This window comes from Lichenostomus cassidix, chromosome 19, assembly GCF_008360975.1.
Source record: "Lichenostomus cassidix isolate B80296 chromosome 19, HeHo_3.0, whole genome shotgun sequence".
In the NCBI taxonomy this organism is placed as follows: Eukaryota; Metazoa; Chordata; class Aves; order Passeriformes; family Meliphagidae; genus Lichenostomus; species Lichenostomus cassidix.
Genome location: NC_139499.1, coordinates 3276417 through 3289942, shown reverse-complemented (window position 1 = coordinate 3289942; position 13526 = coordinate 3276417). Strand labels below are relative to the sequence as shown.

At 50.9% G+C, this 13526-nt stretch overlaps 2 protein-coding genes across 3 annotated transcripts; both read left to right on the top strand.

Annotated features, from left to right (window-relative positions):
• The first annotated feature begins 522 nt into the window (after positions 1-522).
• On the top strand, positions 523-4834 carry LOC146428990 (E3 ubiquitin-protein ligase RBBP6-like). 2 transcript variants are annotated; one of them, XM_085078835.1, is made up of 8 exons: positions 523-688; positions 929-998; positions 1978-2016; positions 2469-2505; positions 2626-2670; positions 3616-3704; positions 3827-3997; positions 4536-4834. In XM_085078835.1, the coding sequence occupies exons 1-8, from the start codon at positions 523-525 to the stop codon at positions 4615-4617; spliced, it is 699 nt and encodes a 232-aa protein (XP_084934961.1). In that variant the 3' UTR covers positions 4618-4834. The 2 variants fall into 2 exon arrangements, with proteins under 2 accessions (XP_084934961.1, XP_084934962.1); XM_085078836.1 differs by lacking the exon at positions 1978-2016.
• A 1320-nt stretch (positions 4835-6154) lies between these two features.
• Positions 6155-11935, top strand: LOC146428989 (uncharacterized). The gene is made up of 15 exons (XM_085078834.1): positions 6155-6612; positions 6908-6988; positions 7076-7177; positions 7429-7533; positions 7720-7811; positions 7960-8074; positions 8359-8481; positions 8714-8788; positions 9098-9262; positions 9419-9531; positions 10158-10223; positions 10500-10565; positions 11155-11292; positions 11468-11562; positions 11718-11935. The coding sequence occupies exons 1-15, from the start codon at positions 6358-6360 to the stop codon at positions 11828-11830; spliced, it is 1704 nt and encodes a 567-aa protein (XP_084934960.1). The 5' UTR covers positions 6155-6357; the 3' UTR covers positions 11831-11935.
• The last annotated feature ends 1591 nt before the right edge of the window (positions 11936-13526 follow it).

The following is a 13526-nucleotide window of genomic DNA, read 5'->3' as shown; positions in this document are numbered from 1 at the left end:
GGCTGTTTCCTCCCCATCCCTTTGCTGCTGAACCGAAGTCCTCATCAAAATTGCTAATTTCCTTCTCAAAAGCCACCACACTCCAGCACATGGTGCCTCCAGGCCTGCCCCTCCCCAGGAACAGTGAGAGGGAGCAGGAATTTGGGAGCTGCTGGACAGAGTCTTCACCTCTATCCCAGAGAAAGATGTGGAGTAGCTGAGCCTGGAGCTGTTTCCAGAGGGGCTGAAGAACAAGAGTGGCTCAGGGAGTCTGTGTGCACAAAGAATGTTTAGATGGTCCTTTTGGGAAGAGCTCTGGGGGTTCCATGATTCCACAGCTCCACACCACGAGCTCACAATGCAGTGGGTGAGTGCCCAGCGCTCAGCACTCTGGCACTGCTGGTGGCAGCTGCTGTGGGTTTGTCCCAAACCCCTTGGGCAGCACACTGAGGCAGAGGTGTCTGTCTTGAGTCACCCCAGCCAGCTCAGTCTGGCAGCCAGAGTGTGCCAAGGGAGCTCAGGCTGAGCTGGGAGCACAGGGCCATGTCAGGTGTGCACTACAAGTTCTCCTCCAAGCTGAGCTACAACGTGGTCACATTCCATGGCCACAGCATCTCCCTGGGTGACCTCAAGCACCAGATCATGGCCCGAGAGAGGCTGAAGGCTGCCAACTGCGACCTGCAGATCCTCAAAGCTGAGACCAGTGAAGGTGAGTTGGCTCCTGGCCCTGGGGCTGCCCGGGGCAGCAGTGCAGAGCAGCTGCAGTGCCACAGGCTGTGGGAGCTGTGCTCTGCCCTGGGGACAACAGCCAGGGAGAGAAAGCATAATGATACCTATAAAACTGGCTTTTACAGCTCCAAAGGGATTCTCTGATGTGCCATGTAATTCCATGTCAATAGCCATTCTTCCCAACTGACTGATGCCTTTTCTGCATTTGTGTTGTTCTCAGAATACTCCAGTGATGCCCAAATCCCAAAGAATGTCTCAGTGATTGTGAAGAGAGTCCCAGCTCAAGCTACGTGAGTATCCATGAAGAATTGGGTTCCCTGTGAGGGATGTCAGAGTGTGAACTTCTTTTATGGATTTGGGTTTACAGAGCCACTTGGGCTGCATCTGCTCAAAGCTGCTGTTAACTTCTGTTTTCATGGGGTAGATTTTAATATATCTGCTCCAAAGCAGACTCTCATTGTTAGGTTTGTGAGGACATGGGGTTCAAACTCCAGCACTGGTAAATCCTAACAGGATTCTCTTGGTTTTGTTCTTGGGGTGACTGTGCTGAGAGCCAAGTTGCAGATCCTGTTTCCTCCACATGAGGAGGTTCCAGATTGCATGTGTTTGCTTTTATTGGCTTTATAGTAATGACAGGTACACACTGTAACAATTGCATATTATTAGAAATAAACTTGTAATGTGTTCCCATCTGAGAAGAGTCTGGTTGTCAGTATTTGACTTTCTTCCACGGGGGGAGGTGGGTTTGGGGACTGTGGGGTATCTGGCAGGTAACTTGCACCCCAAATTTGGGGCTTTTGCACCCTGTGTGTAGAGAAGAGACCAAGAATTCTGGATGCCTCAGTATTGTGCTTCTCAACATGCCTTTGGTTTGGGGTTAATGGAAATATGGATGCTTTGTGCTGCCTTGCCACAGCATCCTCCCTTTCGGGCTGGATGGCACCTCACCATCAGTTCCTGTGTGTGACAATCATGGGACAATGGCTCTGCACTTGCAGCCATGGCACTTGCCCAGGCAGAGGAGCTTTCTGTCCCTCCAGCTGGAAACAGCAGAAATATCTGGCAGAAAGGCTGATGAAGGATGAGGCTCTGCTGTCACTGGGGTTGTGTGACTGATTCCTGAGCACTTGAATCACACACAGATCACCCAGTATGAGGAATCTCAGCAAGTTTGCAAATGTAATAAATAGCTCCCAAAATCCTGTCACATTCTCAAGAACACCTGAAAGGAGATCCTGCCAATTAAGACTCTCTTTTTTCCCCCCACAGGGCTCCTAAATTGCACCAATCCCTAGGAAAGGCTTCCAGGTGACCTTTCTACTACTATTTGCAGTCCCTGTAGCACCTGTAACACACTGGGTACTTTGGCCCTGTTGTGGCTAAGGATGGCAGAGATCTGAACACAGGGCTTGGGCTCCCAGAAAGAAACAGCATTGTGGAGACAGAGCTGCTGACAGTTCTGGGATTGCTTTGCACTGAAAGAAATCTGCACTCCTGAGCATCAGCACTGTCACTGTTCTGGCTTAGAAACTACTCTCCTGTGTAGCTGGTGACACTGTAGAAATGAGATTTTGGGACCTTGTTTTAGTTACATTGAATGTACCAAGAGAGAAGAGTTAATGTAGACAAATAAATTTCACATTCGCTGAGCCACCAGAACATAATGGTTTGATGTTCAGGTGTTCCTGTCTGTTTTCACTGCTTGATGCTGAGTCCAAGTGTTCATTTTGTGTTCTGATCACCTCTATTTCTTCTGCCAGGAGCCCAAATGAGCCAGTGAGGGGAACATCCAAGGCAGTATGTAAAACCCCAGCCTCACACTGCTTCCTACACACTGCACTTCATTCTAAACAGTGCAGCCTTGTATTCATTTGCTGGACATTGAACTTGAGTATGGTTTAATTCTTTTGTGAACAGATTGCTGACTCTTCTGCCCCTCTTACTCTGGCCCAGCTCATTAAGGTATAGAGATATTCTCTCTCAAATACTTAAAAAAATCATTTGCTTAGTCCTTTTAAATCTTTTCCTGTGATCTACAGCTGGATAATTGTGGTAATATGATCAAAACTGGTTTTTTAGTAATTTAAGGTCTTTATTGTAAGTTAAAATGTATGTATGTTGTGATGCTATCCCGGAAAGAGAAGTTCTCAGGTTGGGAAGAGAGAAGGGGAGCACCTTATCTCAGCCCCAACGTAATGTTGCAGCAATACTCCTCTTCAAGAACCAAAGCAGCAGCACTTCAGCAGCTGTTTCCCATTTTGTATCATCAGTTTTGCACTGGAAACTAACAGTTTGTGTTGTACTAATGTGTACAGAAGAACTGAACTGCCTGTAAGTTATGGACATTTCAGGGAGGTTTGCAGCAGCCAAAACAAGCGTTTCTGGAACAAGGTCACTTGCAAGGCTCGAATTTTGTACTTCTGGCCATGATAGCCATAGATCCACTCCTTGGCTGCTGCACTTGTTCCCAAACTGGGCTCTGGGGACAGTGGACAACACAATCTGGCCTTTGTTTGATTGCATACGGTGTAAATGTTTTTGGTATTGTGGTTACATTGTTAAAAAATGCCATATTTGAACTTGGGTCTATTCCAAGGCATGTTTTGGTGATGCTTTGTTGTGTTTTGTAAACCATTTGGGTTCAAACCCATTGGTCAAGTGTCTGTAAATTTCTCTGTAAATGCTGATGGAGATGATTCCACAAGGGTGGATCTGGATCATATTCCTGTACAGAAAAACACTGTGTGAATGAAACACTCATTTATTAAATCTCTGAGAACAGTTGGATGCTTTTGTGAATGAATATTCATGAAAGCAAAACCTCAAGAGGCTGATCTCACCTGGGCTGCTGTTGTCTTTGGCTCAAACGTGCCCTTTATGTGTGTCCAAACATCCTCTGTCACACAGACTGCCAATCTGGCTGAGGCCAATGCTGCAGAAGAGGACAAGATCAAAGCCATGATGATCCAGTCCTGCCGTTACTATGAGCCACTCAAGTATGTATTGGGGAGGTCAAATCTGCCCTGGGAAGAACATGGAAAAATCACAAGTTTGTCTCTTGTTTGACCAAGGGACACACATTCCTGCCTTCTTCTTTGTTTACCCCAAAAACTTGCAGTGACCTGAAGACACCCTTGGGTCCTGCTCCACCATCACCTACCAGCCCTGTTCCCAGGCTAAAAAGGAGCTCAGGAATTCCCATGAGTTTTATGGTGGAGGTGAAGGACCCCAACACAAAGGGAGCAATGCTTACGCCCAACGGGAAATATGCCATCCCAATTATTAATTTGTAAGTATGGAATTAATTGCACTGACCCAAAAGGGACCAAGAGAAGCTGTGTGGAAATGGCTGGGTGGCAAAGCCACCACGTTGGCCATCACTTGTCCTTGTGGGGCAGAGAGTGTTGTCTCTGTAGCTGATCCGCCCCAGAGGTCATCTGAAAACCCCAGATTCTGGAAGCAAGGAAATAACAACTGCAGGACAAGAACAGGACAAATCCATTGTCCTGAGGCAGCAATGCAGGGAGTCCAAAATCCATCCTTAGCTCTAGAATTCTGTTCATGGGGCACAGCAGAGTGGAGAGAGATGGATCCTCCTGGATGCTTTCACACTCACACAGCAGCTGCTCTCCTGCCTTGGCAGCAGGAACTTTTCCAGGGTACCAAACTCTTCCATGGGCAGCAGCATTGTGGCAGCAGCTGAGACCTGCTTTGGCATGAGCATACAGATAGGAAAGAAAACACCCAAACCAAATCTGGGAATAAATCCAGTGGGGGAGGGACTGTTTTGAATAAACTTCACCATGTTCTTCTTTCACCCCATACAGAAGACAACATTCCCAGCCAAGGTCTCCAGCCAGAAGGGAACCTCCAAGGAAAAAAGTGAAGAAGGCAAAGAAGCCACGTTAGCTCATGTTCCTGATTCTTCATTCATGTTCTTTTTTATTTATTCTTCTTTCTTGTTCTGCCTTCTTAATTTTATTTCATAGTTCTTTATTCATTGTTCTTAATGCTTGTTCATATTTAATTGGTCATTTCTTAATTCTTCTTTATTGTCCTTGTTTCGTCTTCCTACTATCTCTTGCAAAACATATTTGGACAATAAAGAACACAGCATTGAAAGGAACCTACCATGCTCTACTTTTCCCTAGATGTGCTGCATATTACAAGCCTTGTAAGGTCACTGGAAATTAACTTGATTGGTCACTACTGCAGAAAACTGCCTTTGACACTGGTTTTCTTTCTCAAACTGTATGCAACAACAAGCACAAGAAGTTAGGGATAAGAAAAAAATCTTACGAAAGGTGAAAAAAGCAAACTGAGGCAATAGTGATTAAAGACTTTAAAGCTCAGAAGATGTGCCACAGAGGAGTTGCAGGAATCTCCCATATCCATGTGTGTGACAGAGAAAGAGCAGAAGATGGCCAACAAGGTCAGGATGTAGGAAATATATTCCCTTTCCATATTTTCAGGTTTCCCAGTCCTTGAAAGGGGATTTGAGAGTCCTCTATGGTTTATTTCCTTCTCTGGCTCCCAAGTCAGCTCTGTATCCCTTCATGGGAATATTGCTGCTGTGGAGCTTTGAAGCAGGAAGGACTAGGGGTGAACTGAGTGTGTTTCAGAAGGGGGCAGCTGGGGGGTGGATGGTGGGTGTTGAAGGGAAGAACTTTGTTTTATTTCCCTCACAGTCTTGGGGATGTTGGCAGGAGAAATTTCATTGGCTTCTTTCTGGACTGTCACACTGACATCAAACCTAACTTGGAGGAAGTTGTACAAAGGCTGCACCCAGGGAGACTCTTTGCTCTGAACTCCAGAGGAGAAAGGAGTTTATGCCTCAACAACCCTATAGCTCAGCCAAGTGCTCACGGGGCTCCTCCTGCACCTCCAGCATGAGGAACAGCACCCCACTGCTTCAGTGGCAAAGGTTGATTCCCATGGATGCTCCAAACCAGGCCTTGGGTTTGCAGCAGTGGAGGAACTGGATAAGGTGTAACTCACATCTTAAACTGATTAAAAGAAAAATAATGTGGCTCCACTCTCCTGGGAGACCTTTGAGTGCTTTTCAGCAAATAAAGGACTACAAAAAGGCTGGAAGTGGACTTTGCACAAAGGCCTGGCACAGGAATGGCTTCATACTGAGAGAGGGGAGGGATAGATGGGATATTCTTCCCTGTGAGAGTGGTGATGCCCTGGCACAGGTTGCCCACAGAAGCTGTGTCTGCCCCATTCCTGGAAATGTCCAAGGCCAGCTCAGATGGGGCTTGGACAACATGGTCTGGTGGAAGGTGTTCCTTTCCCTGTCCCTGAGGGTGGAACAAGATGATCTTTGAAGTCCCTTCCAGCCCAAGCCATTCCATGATTCCATGACTTCATAAGTCTGTGACATGCTGGCTCCCGGGGATGGAGTGGGGTGCATTGCCTGGCAACGGGAATTGTGAAGAGGGGCATCACCAGCACAGGCTCCACTTCTGCAATGGATGAGAAAGAAGGAAGGAGCCTGTTGGCTACTCATCATTTTTATTATTGCTTTTGCCCATTGCTTTTATCATCCCTTTTGTTCATACCTTTTATCATCCATTTTGCTCATCCCTAGCAAACCCAACTGGGCAGGAAGGCGTGTGTCCCACCAGGGACAGAGTGTGAGCAAACATGGCAACACCCCTGGACACACTCAGCCTCTCCCAGCTGCTGGATCTCGCCATTGGGATGCCCGAGAAGGGGGCTGTCCATTTTGCAGCCATGAGAAAACTGCTGCAGGCCATGCTGGGGCACCTGGATGTGCAGTACCTGACCACTGAGGAGCCCTGGACAGGCCAGCTGAGTGGCCCCTCACTTGCTGAATTGGCCACTGCCATGGAACAAATGAAAAATGAGATTGAGAACAACAAAAAAGAGATGACTGAGGTACAGGCTCTTCTCAGCCCCCTGGGCACTGCCCCACCAGCCCCTTTGCTCTTCCTCAGCAGTGCTGGGCACTGCCCTCACTGCCCAGGCAGAGGTTGAGCCACTGGCAGCAGCTCTTTGCCATCTGGATGAGCTTCAGTGCTCTGGCCCTGAGCCAGGCTGGGGCAGGTGGCACAGCGGCTCTCCCTGCTGACCTGGCAGTGCCATGGGCTGCCTGCTGCAGGCTGCTGCTCTCTGGGGTGTTGCTGCCCTGGGCAACCCCTCTGACATCCCTTTCTCTTGGACTGTTTCTCAGGCTCTTCAGGAGGAGATCGATGCGCTAAAGGCAGAACATTCCCACATGTCAGAGGAGATCAAGAATATCCAGGCGGAACAGGTCTCTGCAGACCACTGTGGTGGTGAAGGTTGTTTTCCCCACAGACAGTCCTCAGAGACTTTCCTTTCTGACAACCCTTTCTCCTAGGCCATGACTGTTTCCAAGGCTATCGAGGAGATTGAAACTTTAAAGGATGCCCAGTTCCATATGACAGATGACATGAACAAGATCCAGACGTCACGGGATGAGGTGAACTGCTGCTGGCAGCAAGCCCTGGGTCTGAGACAGCAGCCAGTGCCCTCGGCTCTGCTGGCTGGAGGCTCAGCAACCCTGGCCCTGCTGGATGCATGGAGAGTGCTGCCCTCAGGGCACTGCCAGCCTGGCTGAGCTGGACCCTGCACTGTCCCCCAGTGTGCTGCACACCACAGCAGGGGTCAAGGCTGTGCAGGGTCCCCATGGACCCTTCCCAGAGGCTCACTGCCACCACTCCTCTCTCCCAGGACATGGCTGTCACCGAGGATCTCCGTGCGGAGATTGAAAGGATGAAGGCAACACACTCCCGCATGGAAGGCGAAATAGAGAATGCAAAGAAGACCCTTGGCTTTGTAAGCTGCTGGGTGGCCATTTTTGGGCTCTCATGGGGAACTTCAGAGTGGCTCTGGGAGCCCAGGGTTTGGAGTGAGGTGCTGGGTCCTGGTGGAGGACCTGGGCCTGCCCATGCAGCTGAAGGGCCCCCATGCTGGGACAACATGAGGTCTGTTTCCTGACTCTTCCACCACTGCCCTTCCCAGATGAAGAAGCTGGAGGAGGACATTAAAAAGCTGAGGGAGGATCTAGCCAAGTGGAAAGAAGAGAGCCGCAAGGAGATGTCTCAGCGACTCGAGTAAGAGGACAGGAGTGTGTTTCATACCCTGCGGGGCTGCAAGGGAGCATGGAGGCTCTGGGAGCATCCTTTTTTGGGAGGCATAAGGACACTGCCTGAGCAACACAGCAGAGCCTAAGCCTGCCCTTGCCCCCATCTCGCTGGCCAGAGCATTGCTGCAGGAGATGAAGCAAGAGCTGCGGAAGTTGAAAGAGCAGCAGGAGATGAGGAATGCCATGCTGCAGCACCTGATTACTGAGACAGCCGACCAGCTGAACGAGCAGGTGAGGTCCTGGGGAAGCACTCCCACCACAGACTGGCTCAGTGACACGGTCCTGACAGAGCTCCACACCAAATCCTCATGCTGTGCTGTGCTATACTACAACGTGGGGAAGTCCAAAACTGCCCCACATTGGCCTGGAGCAGTCAACGGCATGGACAGAAATTGAAGCCTTGTTGCAAATGTCCTGTTGACACTGCGGGCTCGTGGCCATTGGCTGAGTAACACAGGTCTGTCCCAGCCACAGCCCCTTGCTCAGCACCAAATGTTCTTCCATCCCTGGGGCAGGACGAGGAGCTGAGGCGGCTAATGGAAGAGAAATTTTCGGAGATTCAGAGGGACTGTGAGAAACTCAGCTTTGTTACAGGGAGCCTCCAAAAGGACTCTCAACAAAAGCAGAAAGCAATTCAGGTGTGTGGCTGAATCCTGTGGGGTCAGAGAAACCCCCAGGCCGAATCCAGACAGGGGATTACAAGGAACCTTTCCCCCTGCTGACCTGCTCTCAGCCCTGTGCTGCTTCCAAGTGCCTTTCCTCAAGGTTTTGGGGTAGGGGGAGCAGGGTGTGCTCCCCACTCCTGGGGAGTGCCCCAGGAGATAGCCCCAACCCTGCTGTGGTGTCATGGGTTCCTTTCTGTGCTGAAAGATGCTGTTCCAGTCCCTGGAGAAGCTGCAGAAGGAGAAAGCAGATGAGCAGGATATGTTGGCAGCAATTGATGTGGTAAAGTCTCAAGGGGCCTCTGTGCCAGCCTATGGGGTCCCGGGCAGGGTGACAAGTGCCCCTTGTCCCTTAGGGGCTGGGTGGCAGAACTGGCCTGGGGGAGGGAGGATTTCCAGACCACGTGGTGTTCCCTCACCCTTCAGATGGTGGGATCAACCTCACTGGGGTGATGGGGCAAACAGGGCCACAGCATCCTAGAAGGGGCACGATGGCCGGGAGGGAGCACTGTTCCCTTCATCCCTGACAAACCCTGGCCCTGTGTTCCTCAACCCTTTGCCCACATCTCTCCTGCCTTTCCCCTCTGCTTAGAAGGCAGACAAAGCTGCCTTGGGCAGCAAACTCGATTGCAGCCACTTTGAAGAGAACATGGAGCAACTGGATGGGAGGTTTCAGGAGCTGCAGAGCCAGATTTCAGGCCAGAAGCAGCACTGGAACAAAGTGCAGCAGCAGTTCAGTGATGCGATGGAAGAGAAGGTGAGGGGTACCTCATCCCCACTGTGACAAACTGGCATCTTTGGGACTTGACAGCCTGAGGCAGCATCCCTCTGAGGATCCCTCTCCTGGCTCTTCCCTGGAGACATCCATCTGCCATCCTGGGGCAGCTGGCTGAGGCTGTGCATCTATTCACAGCTGGATCGCCTGGAGCTGAAGGTTTTCCGTAAGAAGCTGGAGGCCTCCTGGAGCAGAAGCATGGAGGAGCTCGAGAAGAAGATGATGGAAGACAGCGCTGCTGGTACTAAGAAGTGAGTGCAATGGAGATGCTGATGGCACTGGGGACAGTGATGGTCCCATTCCCTTCAGCTGTCCCCAGCAGTGCCCATGTGGTCCCCTGCCATGGGACCAATTTAGCTGCCAAACCAACCATGGGGGTAATGATGAAGCAGCTGCACCTTCCCCTTCCACCAGCAGCAGGTTCCACACCAGAGAGGAGGCACAAGGAGGGCACAACTGCAGGATGGAGCCCTCCCAAAAGGAAATGGGGGTGTGTGTGCAAAGGCTGCCAGAAGCCAGGGCGGGAGATGGCAACCCATCCTGCCAGGCATGGGTGTGACACACAGTGTCCCTGAGCTGGGTCCTGCCCTGTGCTCCTGGCCAGGTGCACGGAGGGCATTAGTGCTGGAGAAAGGCTGAAAGCAGTGCAAGGGCAGGTTGGGATGATGGCTTGGGCACCTGTGTCCTTCACCTGGCATCAGCCAGTGGGCTGGGGATGAGGAGAAACAGGCTGGACAGCCCACAGTTTGCCCTGCAAACGCTGTGACTCGCTGCACTGACGTTCCTGGCACCTCATGGCTTCTGCCAGCGAGCTGCCTGTGTGCACAGGGCTGTGGCCCCAGGAGCTCAGCCAGCCCTCTTCTCTCGCCCTCCTTAGGCAGCTGCCAGTCCCTTTCACCTGCCTGTCCTGTGACCGCATGCTCAACATGCAGGTTCCTGGCCAGTGAGTAGCATCAGTGCATCGGGGGAGAGCAGAGGGGTGTGGATGGGGGGAGATGGGTGCCAGCAGTGACCTGCTGTGCTGGGCACAGGGCTGAGAGTGTCTGCGTGGGAGGGTGTCATGTGCAGAGCCCTCTCTGCAGCTCTGCCCATCAGCAAGGGGTGTGGGGACTCGTCCCAAGGGCTGCAGGTGTGCAATCTTGTGGGTTTTGGGGTGCTGCCTCAAGCAGGAACAGGTTGTTTGTTCCCTGTCACCCACCTGTGACTCTGCCCTCCCCAGGTACCCCGAGACACTCCCATACTTGCAGCCGCTGTCCCCCAGCAAGGAGCCACAGCACAGGCAAAGGTAGGGGCCCTGGACATCCCCAGCTCCCAGCGTTCAGGGTAGCCTGGCCACAGAAAGGAGGGCTCTTCCTTGGGTGGGGGCAGAGGAGACTGGGGGGATGTTGTGCAGTGTAGGGCAGATGAGGTCAGCTTCAGAGAGCCAGTGCTTGCTCAAGGCCTGAGGTGTTTTGCAGCCCCTTGCACCCCCTTGCACTGACTTGTCTGGCTCACATCTCTGTCCCAAGGCTGCTGAAAGCACATCTGATGAGTTGTGTCTGTTTTCAGTCTGAGCTCAGGCTTGGTGGGGTGCTCTGTGCCTCCTGTGAAAGGAGTTCCCAAAACCAAGCCGTGCAGCTGGGATAGCCCAGCTCCTTCTAGCTGGTGTCCTGTATGCAGGGACCTGCCACGGCCACGGGCAGTGCACCTGGCTGTGGGGAAAGAGCCAGCTGATCCAACCCGGTGGGATGGGCTTGGGTCTCCTGCAGCAGGTGGAGAGGAGCCAGGAGGGACACATTCCTGCAGGCAGCACCACCTGTCCCCTCCCTGGCACAGCAGGGTGAAACCTGGGATGCCACAGTGCTGGGCACTGTATCCTCTGCCCCATCCCACAGGAGAACAGAGGCCCATGGAAGCATACCCCGTGTGCCACAGAGCTGTGGGGACTATCAAAGCAGCAGATCCATGATGCAGCACATCCAGGCTTCACCACAGACAAGAGCACGGATGCAGCGTTTCCTGGCACTCCACAACAAGGTACACATGGTGAAGGTGGGGAAACAGAAAGGTGACTGAGGCTTGAGGGCATTGCTGAGTATCCAGCAGGAACCTGTGCCTTCAGATTCCCTGGGGAGAGCTGGGTTGGGAGGATTACTGGGGGATGCTGGATTGGGCCCCACGTTGTACCCAGCTGCTCTCTCCTTCCCAGCCCAGAGTGACCCAGCTGCTGGGCAGTGGTGGACACATCTCCAGTGGCCATGATGACCAACGTCCTGTGGTGATCTGGACACGGGATGAGCCAGGTGTGGTCCTGTCAGGGTAGGGGGATCGGGGGAAGAAGAGACCAGTTGTCTGCTGGGTCTACATCTGGTTCTCTGGCCAGGCAGCTGCTGGCAGAGCTGCCCCAGATGGGGCTGCTCCTTGGAAGTGGGGGTTCACCCGTGCTCCTCACCCCCAGGCCTTGCCTCCTCATGGGACCACCTGCCAGGCACAGCATCCCAATACGTCTCCTGGGCAGCGAGGCTCCCCCATCTGCTTCAGCCCCACCAGACATCGACAGCCCCCAAGTAGCTGCACAGGACTGGGAACTCGGTGCTCCATCAGGGACATCTCAGCAGAGAGAAAAGTGTGACAGTGGTCATCAGAGAAATAACTTCTTCATTGTACTAAGTTAATAAAAAACCTGAAAAATACAGGCCTTCTCCCACTGTCACTGAAAATACTGGGATAAATCAAACTGTCTAACAATATTTTTAGTTTTAGGAATTAGGCATTACTTTATGCCCAGCAAGACTTACCATATTTTAAATCTAGGGCTATTCAGTTTTGCCAGCTTTTTATCTTGAGTTTGGTATTCTGGGGTTATATTTGAAAGGTCACACATTTTGATGCAGCAACTTAGGATTTGATGCAAAAATTAGGATGCTTTTCTCTGCCAGTCAGTTTCCTACATTAATTGATCTATTTTCAAACAGATGAGCTTTAAAATGCATAAGAGCCACTTTGGCAGGTAAGTGAACACTTTCTAGTAGTTGTCTGATAATGCCTCCACCTTTGACAGGAGATCCTTGTGCTGAAAGGAGCCCTCATTCGTTCCAGAGAGCTCCACAGGCATGTACTGCTCTGAATGTATATTTAGAATTAGCCCATATCTTCCCTTCTTCCCTTGAGACAATTCCAGGGCACCATAGAGAGAGGAGCTCTGCCTTCTGTGCAGAGGTGGTAAAAGGCAACGGGATGGCTTTGATTACCTTGGTATAGGTCCTACTACACACCCAAATTTTTGCTTTCCTTTGCACACAAAACTGCTCCCATCTGTGAACAACTGCCAGTCCAAATCTTCTGCTGGAGTATCCTGTACATCTTGTCTGCTGGAGTAAAGCTGCTCAGTAGTTAGAAGACAGTCGTGTTGTGAGGCTTCTTGACTTTATGGTACAGATTCCAGGAACATGGCTGGGTGCAAGGCAAAGTAGTTGTTTTCAGTTCCACATCATCCTGATCCAACAGGACAACTTGATACTTAAGCATTTGACTTGGGGATAACCAATGGCCTCCTTTTAGTCCTCAAACAGAGAGGACCACACATGGAACATAAACAGTTATTTTCTGGCCCATGCTCCATTCTGGGCTTCTTGTACTGAAAGGACAGTTGCTGCTACAAGTCGAAAGCAGCCAGGACATCCCTTAACTTACATTGTCCAGTTGTTTGGAAAAATATCCTATGGCCCTTTTCCATGTCCCCAGCCTCTGAGCTAACACACCTATGGTAAGGTGTCAGCGTTCATGAACAAACAACTCAAAAGGTTTGCTCAAGTCAAGTAATCTCAACACAGGGCTGACATTAGAGCTCTCTTGGAGTCTCTGAAAGCCTCTGGCATCCTGGAGTCAACTGGAGTAGCACCTCCTCAGTGTAGCACCTCCTCAGGTTTTCTCAGGGCCTCATATAAAGATTTTACCCATAAGCCAGAATTAGGAATCCAGAGTGCACACCAACTACCCATTCCTAAAAATGTTCTTAACTTGCAAAGAGACCTTGGCTCCGGAGTTTGGCAAATTGCCTCCATCCTTTTGGTTCCAAGGCTTTGCTGTCCCTGGGAAATGGTGAACCCCAGACACAAAACATGCTCTTTGGCAATCTGGGCCTTCTTATTGGATATCCTGTAACAGGCTTGTCCCAAAAGTTCAGTAAACTCAGTCATTTCCAAGCACCCATGAGTTTCTGTGGCAATTAAAATATCATCTACAAAATGTAGAAAAGTGATATCTG